This window comes from Saimiri boliviensis, chromosome 1, assembly GCF_048565385.1.
Source record: "Saimiri boliviensis isolate mSaiBol1 chromosome 1, mSaiBol1.pri, whole genome shotgun sequence".
In the NCBI taxonomy this organism is placed as follows: Eukaryota; Metazoa; Chordata; class Mammalia; order Primates; family Cebidae; genus Saimiri; species Saimiri boliviensis.
This window is the reverse complement of record NC_133449.1, coordinates 238,077,028-238,092,304: the sequence shown is the minus strand read 5'-3', so window position 1 is coordinate 238,092,304 and position 15,277 is coordinate 238,077,028. Positions and strand designations below refer to the sequence as shown.

The 15,277-nt window shown below is 43.3% G+C and overlaps 2 protein-coding genes across 9 annotated transcripts in view; both read left to right on the top strand.

The window, feature by feature from the left end:
- Nucleotides 1–5,087, top strand: part of RAD17 (RAD17 checkpoint clamp loader component) — a 47,760-nt gene extending 42,673 nt beyond the window's left edge. For all 4 annotated transcript variants that reach the window (XM_039478814.2, XM_039478735.2, XM_039478685.2 and 1 more), the window contains 2 exons: nt 2–59; nt 4,028–5,087. In XM_039478814.2, the coding sequence (XP_039334748.2) occupies nt 2–59; nt 4,028–4,292 (323 nt within the window). In that variant the 3' untranslated portion in view covers nt 4,293–5,087. The remainder of the gene's footprint in view (nt 1; nt 60–4,027) is intronic.
- A 285-nt stretch (nt 5,088–5,372) lies between these two features.
- MARVELD2 (MARVEL domain containing 2) overlaps nt 5,373–15,277 on the top strand; it is a 36,152-nt gene continuing 26,247 nt past the window's right edge. For 2 of the 5 annotated variants that reach the window (XM_010336539.3, XM_074385072.1), the window contains exons 1-3: nt 5,373–5,459; nt 10,378–11,532; nt 14,944–14,979. In XM_010336539.3, coding sequence (XP_010334841.1) covers nt 10,393–11,532; nt 14,944–14,979 — 1,176 coding nt within the window. In that variant the 5' untranslated portion in view covers nt 5,373–5,459; nt 10,378–10,392. Of the gene's footprint in view, nt 5,460–5,498; nt 5,949–6,028; nt 6,193–10,377; nt 11,533–14,943; nt 14,980–15,277 lie in introns of those variants that run through there. The other 3 variants (XM_074385087.1, XM_074385079.1, XM_074385095.1) reach the window with 3 other exon arrangements.

The following is a 15,277-nucleotide window of genomic DNA, read 5'->3' as shown; positions in this document are numbered from 1 at the left end:
GCTCAGATTTCTTTTATCCAAGATATTGGAAGGCTCCCTCTAAAGCGACACTTTGGAAGGTAAGCTGATCATCTCAATTTTTAAAAAGCTAATAGTGAAATGTCTACTGAATATGTTCAATATGAATCAATAAGTGTTATCTGAAACGTCCAAGAAAGAAATACTGTACCGTACCTAGTAATTTATAAACATAATCATATTGTAGACACTTCCTTTTCTTAAGCAGCATATTATATTTAAGAAAAGGAAGGGTCTACAATACAATACAATTGCAGACCCTTCCTAGAGCACCTATTCCCAATGGACTATACCAGACTAAATGGAATCATGCAATCACAAAGGCAGAGAAATCTTTAAAATCCTCCAGTTCAGCAAGTCTAGAAACCCCTTTCCAGCTTTCCTGTCGAGAGATGTTCTTAGCCTGTGCTTGAAGACCTGCAGTGACTAGGAACTGCCTTAGAAAGTAGCAGTATCTTCTATAATTTCTTATTTTAGAAAATTTAGATGCCGGGCGCGGTGGCTCAAGCCTGTAATCCCGGCACTTTGGGAGGCCGACGCGGGTGGATCACGAGGTCAAGAGATCGAGACCATCCTGGTCAACACAGTGAAACCCTGTCTCTACTAAAAATGCAAAAATTAGCTGGGCATGGTGGTGCACGCCTGTAGTCCCAGCTACTCGGGAGGCTGAGGCAGGAGAATTGCTTGAACCCAGGAGATGGATGTTGCGGTGAGCCGAGATCGCGCCATTGCACTCCAGCCTGGGTAACAAGAGCGAAACTCTGTCTCAAAAAAAAAAAAAAAAAAGAAAGGAAATGTAGAACATCAAAATAAAGAGATGTCTATATATATGCTGTTCATTTTATTGAAAATAGCATCTATGCCATTATCAGTGATTAATACAAAACCTATATTTCAGTTTGACTTCACTTATTTGTAAAATCGAATTAAGCACTCCGGAATTATTTAAAGATTTAAAAATTCTGTCTGGGCACGGTCACATCTGTAATTCCAGCACATTGGGAGGCCTAGGTGGGTGGATCACCTGAGGTCAGGAGTTTGAGACCAGCCTGACCAACATGGTGAAACCTGTCTCTACTAAAAATACAAAAAATTAGCTCGGCACGGTGGCACATGCCTGTAATCCCAGCCATTCAGGAGGCTGAGTCAGGAGAATCGCTCAAACCCAGGAGGTGGAGGTTGCAGTGTGCCAAGATCTCACTGTTGTACTCCAATATGGGCAAAAAGATCGAAACTCCATCTTAAAAAAAAAGACTTAAAAAATCTTGCTTACTGGATGCATGGACAAAAGTGACAGAAATGGCACCTCTGACTCCTCCTGTCTTGTCTTTTATTTCTAGTCCCAAATGGAAAACTCCTGTGGTATGAGCTTTTCCCCCCTACCCTCAAAGATTCATTAAGGCCTTTGTAGTGTTAATGGTTTTTTCTGGATACTGGCTTATCTATGCAGAGCGCATCTTTCCTATCACAGAAAGACCATGATGGCTTGGCTCTTGAAGCATCATCCCACTGGGATGTGATCAGGGCTTACACATTTTATAAACATTGCTTTTCTTCCCACATCCCTCTGAATGAAAGCAGGACCAGGTCTCTCAATGGCTCCTTTCCTCCACCCTCCCAAGATTATGGCATCAAAATAAAGACAAGTATCTTCTATTGTCTTTTTTCTCCTGAGATGTATTGGGTTGCACCAACCTAAATTGAATGAGAGTCTTCACTGTTTTACTATTGGTTCAACTATTTATTTGATGTGGCTTGAGAGGCAGTATTTTCAGTGCTATATATTACAATGACTGGTACTATTACTTTTACTTATGTTGACCATATTTAAAATGACCATATATTTAGTACTATTCAGTATTGAATACTAATACTTAATATTTAATAGATGTTTAATTTCCTGTGATTCAACTTATATATTATTTTTGCCCATTTAGCTTCTTTTGAGCTTTTACTATCAGTCTTATAGATAAATCATCATGTACATCAAATACTATTTACTTAGGATGAATTCCTAGAAATGAAATTGCTGGATCAATAGGTATATTACCTTTTGAGGCTTTTCCTCTCTATTGCCAAATTGTTTGCAAGAATATTTTGCCAATTTTATATCCACTTACAGTGTATCAGTATGTTCTTTTCTGCTAACCCTTGCCACCACTGGGTTCTAAAAGTATCTTTGACATTTTAGAAGATGATAGTAGTAGGCCAGGAGGTCAGGAGGATATCAGCCTGACCAACATGGTTAAACCCATCTCTACTAAAAATACAAAAATTAGCTGGATGTGTTGGTTCATGCCTGTAATCCCAGCTACTCTGGAGGCTGAGGCAGGAAAACACTTGAACCTGGGAAATGGAGGTTGCAGTGAGCCAAGATCATGCCACCGCCCTGTAGCCTTGGCAACAGAGTAAGATTCTGTCTCAAAAAAAAAAAAAAAAAAAAAAATGACAGTAGTAGCTCATTGTGTTAATTTTCATTTTTAAAATTACAAATCAGATTGAAAAATTTATTTAGTATCCATTTGTACCATTTGTAGTTCTTTTTTTTTTTTTTTTTTTTGAGACGGAGTTTTGCTCTTGTTACCCAGGCTGGAGTGCAATGGCACGAAAGTTGTCCATGTTTTTGCCGACTTTTCTATATTTCATTTTTTCTTTTTAATTTGTAAAAAAAATTTTTTTAAAGATGAGGTTTTACCATGTTGGTCAGTCTGGTCTTGAACTTCCGACCTCAAGTGATCCGCCTACCTTGGCCTCCAAAGTGCTGAGATTACAGGCGTGAGCCACCGCGCCCGGCCAAAGGCTGGGCGCGGTGGCTCACACTTGGAATTGCAGCACTTTGGGAGGCCAAGGCAGGCAGATTGGCCTCCCAAAGTGCTGGGATTACAAGTGTAAACCTGACATCAGGAGTTTGAGATTGCCCTGGCCAATGTGGTGAAACTCCATCTCTACTAAAAATACAAAAATTAGCCAGGCAAGGTGGCATGCGCCTGTAATACCAGCTACTCAGGAGACTGAGGCAGGAGAATCGTTTGAACCTAGGAGACAGAGGTTGCAGTGAACTGAGTTCGCACCATTGCACTCCAGCCTGGGTTATAGAGAGATGGTCTCAGTTTTTTAAAAAAATCTTTACTGAAGACATTATTCCTTTTTACTTTTAGGTGGTGGTAGTTTTCTTGTTGTTGTTGTTGTTTGTTTGGTTTTCGGTGAGAAACAGAGTCTCACTCTGTCACCCAGGCTGGAGTCCAGTGGCACCATCTTGGCTCACTGCAACCTCCACCTCCTGGGTTCAAATAATTCTCCTGCCTCAGCCTCCTGAGTAGCTGGGATTACAGTCATGTGCCATCACACCCGACTAATTTTTTTTTTTTTTTTTTTTTTTTTGAGACGGAGTTTCGCTCTTGTTACCCAGGCTGGAGTGCAATGGCGCGATCTCGGCTCACTGCAACCTCCGCCTCCTGGGTTCCGGCAATTCTCCTGCCTCAGACTCCCGAGTAGCTGGGATTACAGGCACGTGCCACCATGCCCAGCTAATTTTTTGTATTTTTTAGTAGAGACGGGGTTTCACCATGTTGACCAGGATGGTCTCGATCTCTTGCCCTCGTGATCCGCCCGCCTCGGCCTCCCAAAGTGCTGGGATTACAGGCTTGAGCCACCGCGCCCGGCCCATGCCCGACTAATTTTTGTATTTTTAGTAGAGATCAGGTTTCACCATGGTGACCAGGCTGGTCTGGAACTCCTGACCTCAAGTGATCTGCTCACCTTAGCATTCCAAAGTGCTGAGAGTACAGGTATGAGCCACCACGTTCAACCCATTTTTGTATTTTAAGTTGTAGGAACTTATTCACAGTTTGTCGTTTACTTTGTAGTTTTGTTTGTATAGTTAAAGGGACTGGCTAAACAGCACAATGAAAGAAAATGAAAGATGGCTTCATAATCATCACACTCGTGGTGTAATTTAAGGAATATCCTCCTTTGGTTCTTATTAATGCCTACATTGTGAATCTGACAGATTGAAAATGGAAGCCCTGAGTGACAGGGAACATGAAATGATAGACCCTGACAGCGGAGATGAAGCTCAGCTTCATGGAGGACATTCTGCAGAGGAACCTCTGGGTGAACCCACTCAAGCCACTGAGCCAGAAACCTGGGTTCTTCCTTTGAGTCAGAATAGTGCTTCGAGTGAACTGCCTACCAGCCAGCCTCAGCCCTTTTCAGCCCAAGGAGACGTGGAAGAAAACATAATAATAGAAGACTATGAGAGTGATGGGACATAGAAGCCAGCCTGCAAATCAGATTGCTACTTCACAGATTAATTTTTGTTTAATTCAGTGGTACTTCAGCAGAGTTAATATGCTTTTCTGATAAGTTACACGACAGTTTGTTAATTCTTCATTCTTGTAGTATTTCATCACAAGAAACTGACTCTTATCTGAATTTTTTCTGTAGTATTTAAGTCTGTGAGTGGTTTAAACAGAGGTCAGTGTGTATAAAGTGTGTTTGAAGCCGGGCGCGGTGGCTCAAGCCTGTAATCCCAGCACTTTGGGAGGCCGAGGCGGGTGGATCACGAGGTTGAGAGATCGAGACCATCCTGGTCAACATGGTGAAACCCCGTCTCTACTAAAAAATAGAAAAAATTAGCTGGGCATGGTGGCGCGTGCCTGTAATCCCAGCTACTCAGGAGGCTGAGGCAGGAGAATTGCCTGAGCCCGGGAGGCGGAGGTTGCGGTGAGCCGAGATCACACCATTGCACTCCAGCCTGGGTAACAAGAGCGAAACTCCGTCTCAAAAAAAAAAAAAAAAAAAAAAAAAAAAGTGTGTTTGAACATTATGCCAAATATCAAAATGTGAAGGACTAATTCAGAATGCAAAAACGTTATGGGGGTTGTAAATATGAACTATTCAACAGTTTAGGATGCAATTATGAGTGTAAATAAACTGCGTGCCTTATTTACGCTTTATTGTCTCTAGCTTTCCAGATACCGTTTTGATGTGTTGTACAGTGGAATGTCTTAGATACTTTTTGGAAAGTATTTACATTATTTATATCAAAATTAAAATGTTGAATTTCATTTTGAGTCTACTGTCTTTTAACACTCTCTGCCACGGGTCCTTAGGCACAGTGCAAGAATCTCCCTCAACCATGTCAAACTTTTTTCAAAAGATAGGCAAGAGGATGGCAGTGTTGTTATGAGAACTCTCGGTGACTCCTACTCCAACCTGTAACTGCTTTTCCAAAGGAGCCCAGTGGGTAGTCATTGCCGCGAGGTACCGGTTGGGTGGCACCGAGCCACCTGAGCCCAGAGCGGTAGTCGGGCCGACAAAGCCGGGCGGGGCAAAGCCGGGCTCGTCCTGCCCCCGGTCCCGCCCCGCCCAGCCCCTGGAGCCCGCTCCCGGTTTTAGAATCCTGGGTGGCGTGCGCGCTCTTCCTGGCGGCCGCGCAGGTAAGTGGAGGGTAGCGCTGGGGGCACGTGACCCGGAGGAGAAGGGGAGGGGAGGGCCTGGTGCCCCTCGGCCCTGTCTGTGGAGATGACGGGAGGCCCGCGCTCCGCGCTCAGTCTGCCATAGCCCGCGGCGGAGGCCGGAGCCCCGCGGAGTTTCGCTCTCCGCTCCCAGGTGCGGCCGAGGCGCCGTCCTTCCGGGCGCTGGGCGGGGCGCGCAGTTCGCGGCGATCCCGGTGTTCATGACCTGTGGGGTCTCTCGGCTGAGTTCCGGCCTCGTTGGGGCGGAATCTCTAAAGACAGTGGGTTTCAGCCAGAAACACAAAGACGAACGCCCAGCCGGCGGGGGCAGAGCCGGGGACACAATGAGATTTGTGGCACCCGGCTCCCCGAGGCTGGCGCAGGGGAGACCCCACAGCAGAGAAGCTCGGTAGCCCCAGTCAGTCGTGGGTTAGTTAAAACCGCAGAGCCTTTTCGACCCCTCGGAAGCGCGTAAGTATTCGAAAGCTACCCCTTTCTTGAGTCCAGCAGAACTTTTAAGCCAGGCAAACCGGTGGTTCTGTTTGTATAAGGGCGACCAGGCATGATTGCTGTGACACTTTGCTGTGGGAGCCATTTCTCCTGCCACTGCCGCGGCTTTCCAAGACGAGTGTCCAAGAGTGGACTCAGGATCCGGGACCTGAGTGGGGCAAGGACCCTCGCTGCCTCGGCCTGCGGGACCAAAACGAACTCTGAGGTGACCTCCTGAAAGACATTAGGAGGAGTATCCAGATATTTAAGATTTAGTGAAATACAGCTAACCATTCCCTTCTAAAAATCACATTATCTTGCTTTTCCACAACTCTTTAATAATTGCTTGCTTTTTAAAGATTGATAAGATGGTTTGATTCAAATAAGCCACTTAACGAGGAGGTGTTAAATCCATTACATTGAATCATATTTTTACCAGTGAATTGAATTAAGAATATTCCGTAAATGCTGTGTAAAACTTGCTAAAATTATTTGTTGTGCTTTTGCTTCTACATTTCTTAGGAATGTACTTCAGAAACTATAGTGGTAATAACATTCCTAGAACTTAAACTTTTTTAGAGAAAGAAATAAAAGAGAAAGGTACAAAAATAACCGCTGTAAAGTACAGAGCTGCTTTGCGTTGGAAACCCTGCTGGGGCCATCACAGTAATTGCCCTATTAGAAGACTCTGGGTTTCCACCCCATTCCCTTGTCTCCATTCTGTAGATACCCTCTGTGCCTTGCTTACCCTATTAACATCTTTACCTGGATTTTTAATGCATCCGAAATACGCTGCATTCAGTCTGCTGCTCCCCAAGGCTAAGTTGGAGGGGTGGAGACTGAATTATAGAGATAAAACGATCAGATGTCTGGGGTTTACTGCGGAGGAAATAGTATGGGGAGTATAAATGAAACAAGTTTGGCCATAAATTGAGTGTAGAAGCTGGATGTGGGTACACAAGGGTTCATAATACTATTCTTTCTACTTCTTACTATGTTTGAAAATTTCTATAATAAAAATTTAAAATATCTGTCTCACATTTGACCTCTTCTCACGATCTCGGTCATCCATTGGATTATGTCAATGGCCTAGCTAGTCATCCTGTTTTGCCTCTTGCCTCCTGGAGTGTATTCTCAACACAGCATCCATAATGATACTGTTAAAACTAGTCGAATCATGTCAGTCCTCTATTCAGTATCATCCAGTGGCTTCTCATCTTACTCCCAGCAAAAGACAGAGTCCTTTCCAGTGGTTTTCAAGGCCCTACATGATTCAGATGGCCTCAGTTCTGTTGTTTACCTTCTTAATCACTTCGCTGCTGCCACAGTAGCCTCCATGCCTTCGTATTTCTTGAACGTAACAGGCACTCCTACCTTAGGGCTTTTGCACTAGCTGTTCCATCTGCTGGGAACACTCTTGTCCCTGATAATGGCCTGGCTTCCTCCTTCACCTTCAGTTCTATACTCAAATATCACTTTCTCTATGAAGATTTTCCTGGTCACTTGGTTTAAAATTGTAACATCCTGTCCCCATTGCAATCTTCACCCCATTGCTCAACTGTGTTCTTTAGCATACTGTATATTTCACGTACCTGTCATCTGTCAATCCCCCTGGCACTTCCCCAATTAAAAAGCACCATGAAGGCAAGGATTTCAGTCTGCTCTGTTCACCAGTGTACCTTCAGCATGCCTGATGCAAGGCAGGTTAAAGGAAGGGTCTGCATTTTCCAAAGTAAAATAAAATAAACCCGGCCGGGTGCGGTGGCTCAAGCCTGTAATCCCAGCACTTTGGGAGGCCGAGGCGGGTGGATCACGAGGTCGAGAGATCGAGACCGTCCTGGTCAACATAGTGAAACCCCGTCTCTACTAAAAATACTAAAAAAAAATTAGCTGGGTTTGGTGGCGCATGCCTGTAATCCCACCCACTCAGGAGGCTGAGGCAGGAGAATTGCCTGAACCCAGGAGGCGGAGGTTGCGGTGAGCCGAGATCGCGCCATTGCACTCCAGCCTGGGTAACAAGAGGGAAACTCCGTCTCAAAAAAATAATAATAATAATAATAAAAATAAAATAAATAAAATAAACCCTTTGGAATTTCCAAATCACATCAGGCACAGTGGCTACTGCTTGTAATCCCAGCACTTTGGGTGGCTAAGGCAAGAGGGTCACTTGAGCCCAGGAGTTCAAGACTACGTAACATAGCAATACTTCATGTCTACTAAAAATTTTAAAGATTTAGCTGGATGTGGTGGCATGCGCCTGTAGTCTAGCTACTCAGGAGGCAGCTGGAGTGCTTGAGCCAGGGAGATTGAGGCTGCAGTGAGCTATGATTGTGCTCTTGCACTCCAGCCTGCGAAACAGAGCAAGACCCTGTCTTGAAAATATAAAATAAACAAATGAGGCCGGGCGCGTTGGCTCAAGCCTGTAATCCCAGCACTTTGGGAGGCCGAGGCAGGTGGATCATGAGGTCAAGAGATCAAGACCATCCTGGTCAACATGGTGAAACCCTGTCTCTACTAAAAATACAAAAAATTAGCTGGGCATGGTGGCGCGTGCCTGTAATCCCAGCTACTCGGGAGGCTGAGGCAGGAAAATTGCCTGAACCCAGGAGGTGGAGGTTGCAGTGAGCCGAGGTCGCGCCATTGCACTCCAGCCTGGGTAACAAGAACGAAACTCCGTCTCAAAATAAATAAATAAATAAATAATAAAATAAACAAATGAATACATGAATAAGTAAAACAAAAAAAAAAAAAGATGGGGTTAGCCATTTTAATTTTGAGACCTTCATAGTATCAAGTACAATACCATGTGCCCAATTTGAGTCTTCAATAATGAGACTTGGCAGAGTGTGAATTAAAATTGTTTTAAGTCTTCAAACAAAATAACTTATAAACAGTTTGAGAGAGAAATGCAGCATACCTTAAACCTAGTAGTTAATTAGCAAATGGTTTACTTCTTTGCGTACATGGGTTCAGAGCATTGATTTCATGAATCAACAGGCTTAGTAAAAGTGCATTTTCTGTGCCTTGTTTTTGAGGTGGATTGAATACCTTCGGAGATACTTGAATCTCTCCTTGGCAACAGTAAATCACCTGTACGTAACTGCTCTGGAAAGAGTAATATTAATGGTCATTGCTGCCATTCTCTATTGTGCTTGGGGGAGCCTTTTACATCTAGTTTCTTTCTTTTTTTTTTTTTACATCTAGTTTCAAGTGTTAATATTTGAGACTGGAAGAAGCAACTCCTCTAAAAAGACTTTGTTGATTAGTAAGGGAAAGGGCTGTGCACTCCCTATGTTTTAACAGACTGCTTCTGCTAGTCTGTACCAAGTGAAAATGAAGAATATTTGCTGACCCATCAAATTTCACTACACTCAAACTCTTAGTATTTTGATTTAGATGTTTGAAGAAATGACTCTACTTGGGAATGTGTTCATGCTCTGTTTTGTTAAAGTTTTGTCAGTTTTGTTCTTTATTGTTTAATAGGGCTCACAGAAATTAAGTTTATAGATATTTCATTTTTCATTTTTTTTCCTTTTATTAGAGACAGAGACTTGCTGTGTCACCCAGGCTGGAGTGCAGCGGTGCAGTCATAGTATACTGTAACCTCAAACTCCTGGGGTCAGGTGATCTTCCTTCCACCTCAACCTCCCAAGTAGCTGGGACTGTGGGCACAGCACCACACACAGCCGATTTTTAAAAATTTTTTGTAGATACAGGGTCTCATTATGTTGCCAGGCTAGTCTTCAGCTCCTGACCTTAAGTAATCCTCCTGTCTTGGCCTCTCAAAAGTGCTGGGATTATAGGCACGAGCCACAATGCCCAGCCTAAGATTTAAAATCTTGATTACACTTAAAATGGCATAGAATGATGACTATATCCCTAGGTAATGTAATTGTTATAAAATATGCAAAATCTATAGGTTTATAGGTTTAAAGTCTCTAGGTATTTATTTATTTATTTATTTATTTATTTATTTTGAGACAGGGTCTAGCTAGCCCTGTCACCCAGGCTGGAGTACAGTGGTGCAATCTTGGCTCACTGCAACCTCTGCCTCCCAGGTTTAAGTGAGCTGTACCTCAGCCTCCTGAGTAAGCTAGTAGCTGGGAATACAGGCGTGTGCCGCCACTCCTGGCTAATTTTTGTATTTTTAGTAGAGATAGGGTTTCACCATGTTGGTGAGACTGGTCTCAAACTCCTGACCTGAAGTGATCTGCCTGTCTTTGCCTCCCACAGTGCTGGGATTACAGGCGTGAGCCACCACGCCCAGCCTGATATTTATCATTTTTGTATGTCATAATAATTAGACATGATTCTTTTGGTCTCCTAAATACTTTTTGCTGCTACATGAATAAAGTCAGCATCGAGAGGATAAGTAACTAATCATAAGTGATAACTTTACATTTGGCCACAGGTGTGAAAATCGCAAATGTCGTCAAATGATGGAAGATCCAGGAATCGGGACAGGCACTATGATGAGGTCCCAGGCAACTTGCCCTATCAAGATGATACCATAGGAACCCTTCACAATAGTGAGCGAGCAGTGAGCGCTGATCCCTTGCCACCACCCCCTCTCCCATTACAGCCACCATTCGGCCCAGACTTCTACTCAAGTGACGCAGAGGAACCAGCTCTAGCGCCAGATCTCAAACCAGTAAGGCGCTTTGTCCCTGACTCCTGGAAGAACTTCTTCAGAGGGAAGCAAAAGGACCCCAAATGGGATAAGCCGGTATCTGATATCAGATACATCTCCGATGGAGTGGAGTGTTCACCGCCAGCCTCTCCAGCAAGACCAAACCACCGTTCGCCCCACAACTCCTGCAAAGATCCTTACGGAGGGTCAGAGGGAACCTTTAGTTCCCAGAAAGAGGCTGACGCAGTGTTTCCCCAGGATCCCTATGGATCGCTAGACCGACACACACAAACAGTTCTAACATACAGCGAGAAAGTGGAGGAGTATAATCTGAGATATTCCTACATGAAGTCGTGGGCAGGCCTGCTGAGAATACTGGGTGTGGTGGAGCTGCTTTTGGGGGCCGGCGTCTTTGCTTGTGTCACAGCTTACATTCACAAGGACAGTGAGTGGTACAACTTGTTTGGATATTCACAGCCCTACGGCATGGGAGGCGTTGGTGGACTGGGCAGTTTGTATGGGGGCTATTACTACAGCGGCCCTAAGACCCCTTTTGTACTCGTGGTTGCTGGATTAGCTTGGATCACCACCATTATTATTCTCGTTCTTGGCATGTCCATGTATTACCGGACCATTCTCCTGGACTCTAACTGGTGGCCCCTAACTGAATTTGGAATTAACGTTGCCTTGTTTATTTTGTATATGGCCGCAGCCATAGTCTATGTGAACGATACCAACCGTGGTGGCCTCTGCTACTATCCGTTATTTAATACGCCAGTGAACGCAGTGTTCTGCCGGGTAGAAGGAGGACAGATAGCTGCAATGATCTTCCTGTTTGTCACCATGATAGTTTATCTCATTAGTGCTTTGGTTTGCCTAAAGTTATGGAGGCATGAGGCAGCTCGGAGACATAGAGAATACATGGAACAACAGGAGGTGAGTGATTTCATAATCCCTCATTTGTTTGTGTATGTTTGATTCTTCTGTTATTTGCTCCCTTGTTAAAAATGTATAGTACTGAAAACAGAAAGCTTTTGTAGAAATCTTTTCTTTCTTTCTTTCTTTCTTCTTTTTCTTTTTTTCTTTCTTTCTCTCTTTCTCTTTCTTTCCTTTTCTTTTCTTTCTTTGATCTGAGATTCAAAAAACCTGGCTCTCTATCTGACATGCTTTGACTGGGATAACCCACTCTGCTGTTTGGCTGTTATATAACATTACAAGTAGACACCAGATGTGTATGTTCCACTGGCTTCATTATTCTCTGAAGTAAGTTGATATTTTGCTTTCTTCCAAGAAGATGTGTGTAGTCGAATATCCTGTGTCACGGAAAATTTCAGTATTTACCTTAAATTCTTTTGTAATTTTAAAATAACTATATTATGAATTTTTCCTTTTCCATTTTTCCTAAGACATCTCAGATACTATACAATTGCACATGTTATGTATTGGGCAAAACTATAAATAAAAATTAAGTCTTGTCCTTAGCACACACTGACATATGAATTTTGTTTTTAATCTTTTGCATTAATCTGATGCATAACAACCAATAGCCCTTTGGTTTTTTAATTTACTTTTTTTTTTTAGAGATGAATTTTCACCATGTTGTCCAGGCTGGTCTCAAACTCCTGGATTCAAGCAATCCACCAGCATTGGCATCCCAAAGTGCTGGGATTGCAAGTGTGAGACACCATGCCCAGCCTGTCTTTTTTTTTTTTTTAATTTCCTTTTTTTTTTTTTTTTTTTTTTTTTGGAGACAGAGTTTCGCTCTTGTTACCCAGGCTGGAGTGCAATTGCGTGATCTCGGCTCACCGCAACCTCCGCCTCCTGGGTTCAGGCAATTCTCCTGCCTCAGCCTCCTGAATAGCTGGGATTACAGGCAGGCGCCACCATGCTCAGCTAATTTTTTGTATTTTTAGTAGAGACGGGGTTTCACCATGTTGGACCAGGATGATCTCGATCTCTCGACCTCATGATCCACCCGCCTCGGCCTCCCAAAGTGCTGAGATTACAGGCTTGAGCCACCGCACCCGGCTTTTTTTTTTTTTTTTTTTTTTTTTGAGACAGAGTCTCACTGTGTTGCCCAGGCTTAGTGCAGTGGCATGATCTCCGCTCTCTGCACCCTCTGTCTCCCAGGTTCAAATGATCCTCCTGCCTCAGCCCCCCAGTAGCTGAGATTACAGGCGCGCACCACCATGCCTGGCTAATTTTTGTATATTTAGTAGAGATGGGGCATTGCTGTGCTGGCTAGGCTGGTCTAGAACTCCTGACCTCAGGAGTTCTGGTCTAGAATCCACCTGGCCTCCCAAAGTGCTGGGATTATGGGTATGAGCCACTGCACCCGGCCTTAAATTTTCTTTCTACACCTACTGGAATGGGAAGCAAATTGGTTTTTTGTTATTGTTATTGATTGTTTGTTTTGAGGCAGGGTCTCACTCTGTCACCCAGCCTGGAGTACAGTGATGCAATCATGGCTCACTGCAGCTTTAACCTCCTAGGCTCAAGCAATCTTCCCGCCTCAGCCTCCCAGGTAACTGGAACTACAGGGACATACCACCACACCTGGCTAATTATTTATATTTTTGTAGAGACAGGGTATCACTATGTTGCCCAGGCTGGTCTCAAACTTCTGGGCTCAAACAGTCCTCCTGCCTCAGCCTCCCAAAGTGCTGGGATTATGAGTATGAGTTCCATGCTCAGTGGGAAAAAATAGTTTTATAGCCGGGCGCCATGGCTCAAGCCTGTAATCCCAGCACTTTGGGAGGCCGAGGTGGGTGGATCACGAGGTCAAGAGATCGAGACCAACCTGGTCAACATGGTGAAACCTACATGTTACACAGAGAACTTTGACATGTGTCAATGTGATATATATATAATATATATATAAAAAATATATATATATGTGTGTGTGTATATATATATAATTTTTTTTGTAGAGACAGGGTCTTGCTTCAGGCTGGTCTCAAACTCCTGGCCTCAAGCAGTCCTCTCCCCTCAGCCTCCCAAAGTGCTGGGATTACAGGCGTAAGCCCCTGTGCCTAGCTTGATTGTCACAAAACGTATTGTCTTGCTAGGACTCTACATAGATTCAAGTTGTTTCTAAAAATTTGTCTTGGCAGTTTAACATGTTTCTTACATTTTTGTTTTTTTTATGTAACAAACCTTCACATGTATTAAATTTGCGTTTCTTTTTTTTTTTTTTAAGATGGGGTTTTACCATGTTAGCCAGGCTGGTTTTGAACTCCTGACCTCAGGTGATCCACCCACCTCAGCCTCCCAAAGTGCTAGGATTACAGGCGTGAGCCACTGCGCCCAGCAAATTTGTGTTTCTTAAAGTTACAATTTATTTCTTAAACGTACATCTCTGTGTACAAAGTTTAAAGAATTTTAATTCTAATCAATATGAAATCCAGATAGTGAAACTCACATACTTCCTCATTTTATTCTAATTGCATGTTTTTTAATCTTAATATTTGAAAATTCTACATGAATAGAATGATCGGCATAATACTTTTATTTCTTCTTACTTTCTCAACAAAAACTTGTTTCTATGAGACTTGTTATATGCCTGATTAGACTTCAGTCACCTCTGATGTTGAAAGTTGTGCCTGTCTGTGTGTGGCTATAACTTCCTAAAGGTTAGAAAATGTAATATAGCCTATGGCCTTTTTCTATTAATTTTACAAAGTAATTGTCCTAACTCTTTAATCATGCAAGATAATGAGAGGCAGAAATAAATAAAATTTGGGAGTAGTTCAAAGTGGTTTATGTAACATTTTCCACCATCCCCATATTCCCAACTCCTCGCTATGCCCCTGATTGACCGGGAATTACAGTTATCCCTCTTCTCAGTTCTCCACTGACCCTTCAAAACCTAAGCAAAAAGACAATAAGAGGCTGGGCGCAGTGGCTCACACCTGTAATCCCAGCACTTTGGGAGGCTGAGGCGGGTGGGTCACAAGGTCAGGAGTTCAAGACTAGCCTGGCCAACATGGTGAAACTGCGTCTCTACTAAAAATACAAAAAAAAAAAAAAAAAATGTGTATATATATATATGCCGGGTGTAGTGGCGGGCACCTGTAATCCCAGATAATTGGAAGCCTGAGGCAGAGGATGGCTTGAACCCGGGAGACAGAGGTTGCAGTGAGCCGAGATAGCGCCACTGCACTTCAGCCTAGGCAACAGAGCAAGACTCTGTCTAAAAAAAAAAAAAAAAAATAGGATGAGAAACACCCACAAGTAGAGGATCAACCTCCTAAAATTGAGATTGGGCTATAAATGCAAATAGGCGAAAATATTTTCAAAGTAGTTTCACATGCCTTTGAAAAATTATTCAAACTCTTTTTATTTCAGATACATGAGCCATCATTGTCATCGAAAAGGAAAATGGTAAGAATAAAGTTTATTTCACATTATGCTTTAGATTTATTAAATACTTTTATCTTATATCTATTTATCTGCATAGTAGTATCATACATCTGTGAAATGTAGCTATTGGCCAGGCATGGTGGCTCACGCCTGTAATCCCAGCACTTTGGGAGGCTGAGGAAGGCAGAGCACTTGAGGCCAGGAGATCAAGACCAGCCTAGACAACATGGTAAAACCCCGTCTCTAGTAAAAATGCAAAAATTACCAGGGCATGGTGGCACACGCCTGTAATCCCAGCTACTGGAGAGGCTGAGGCACA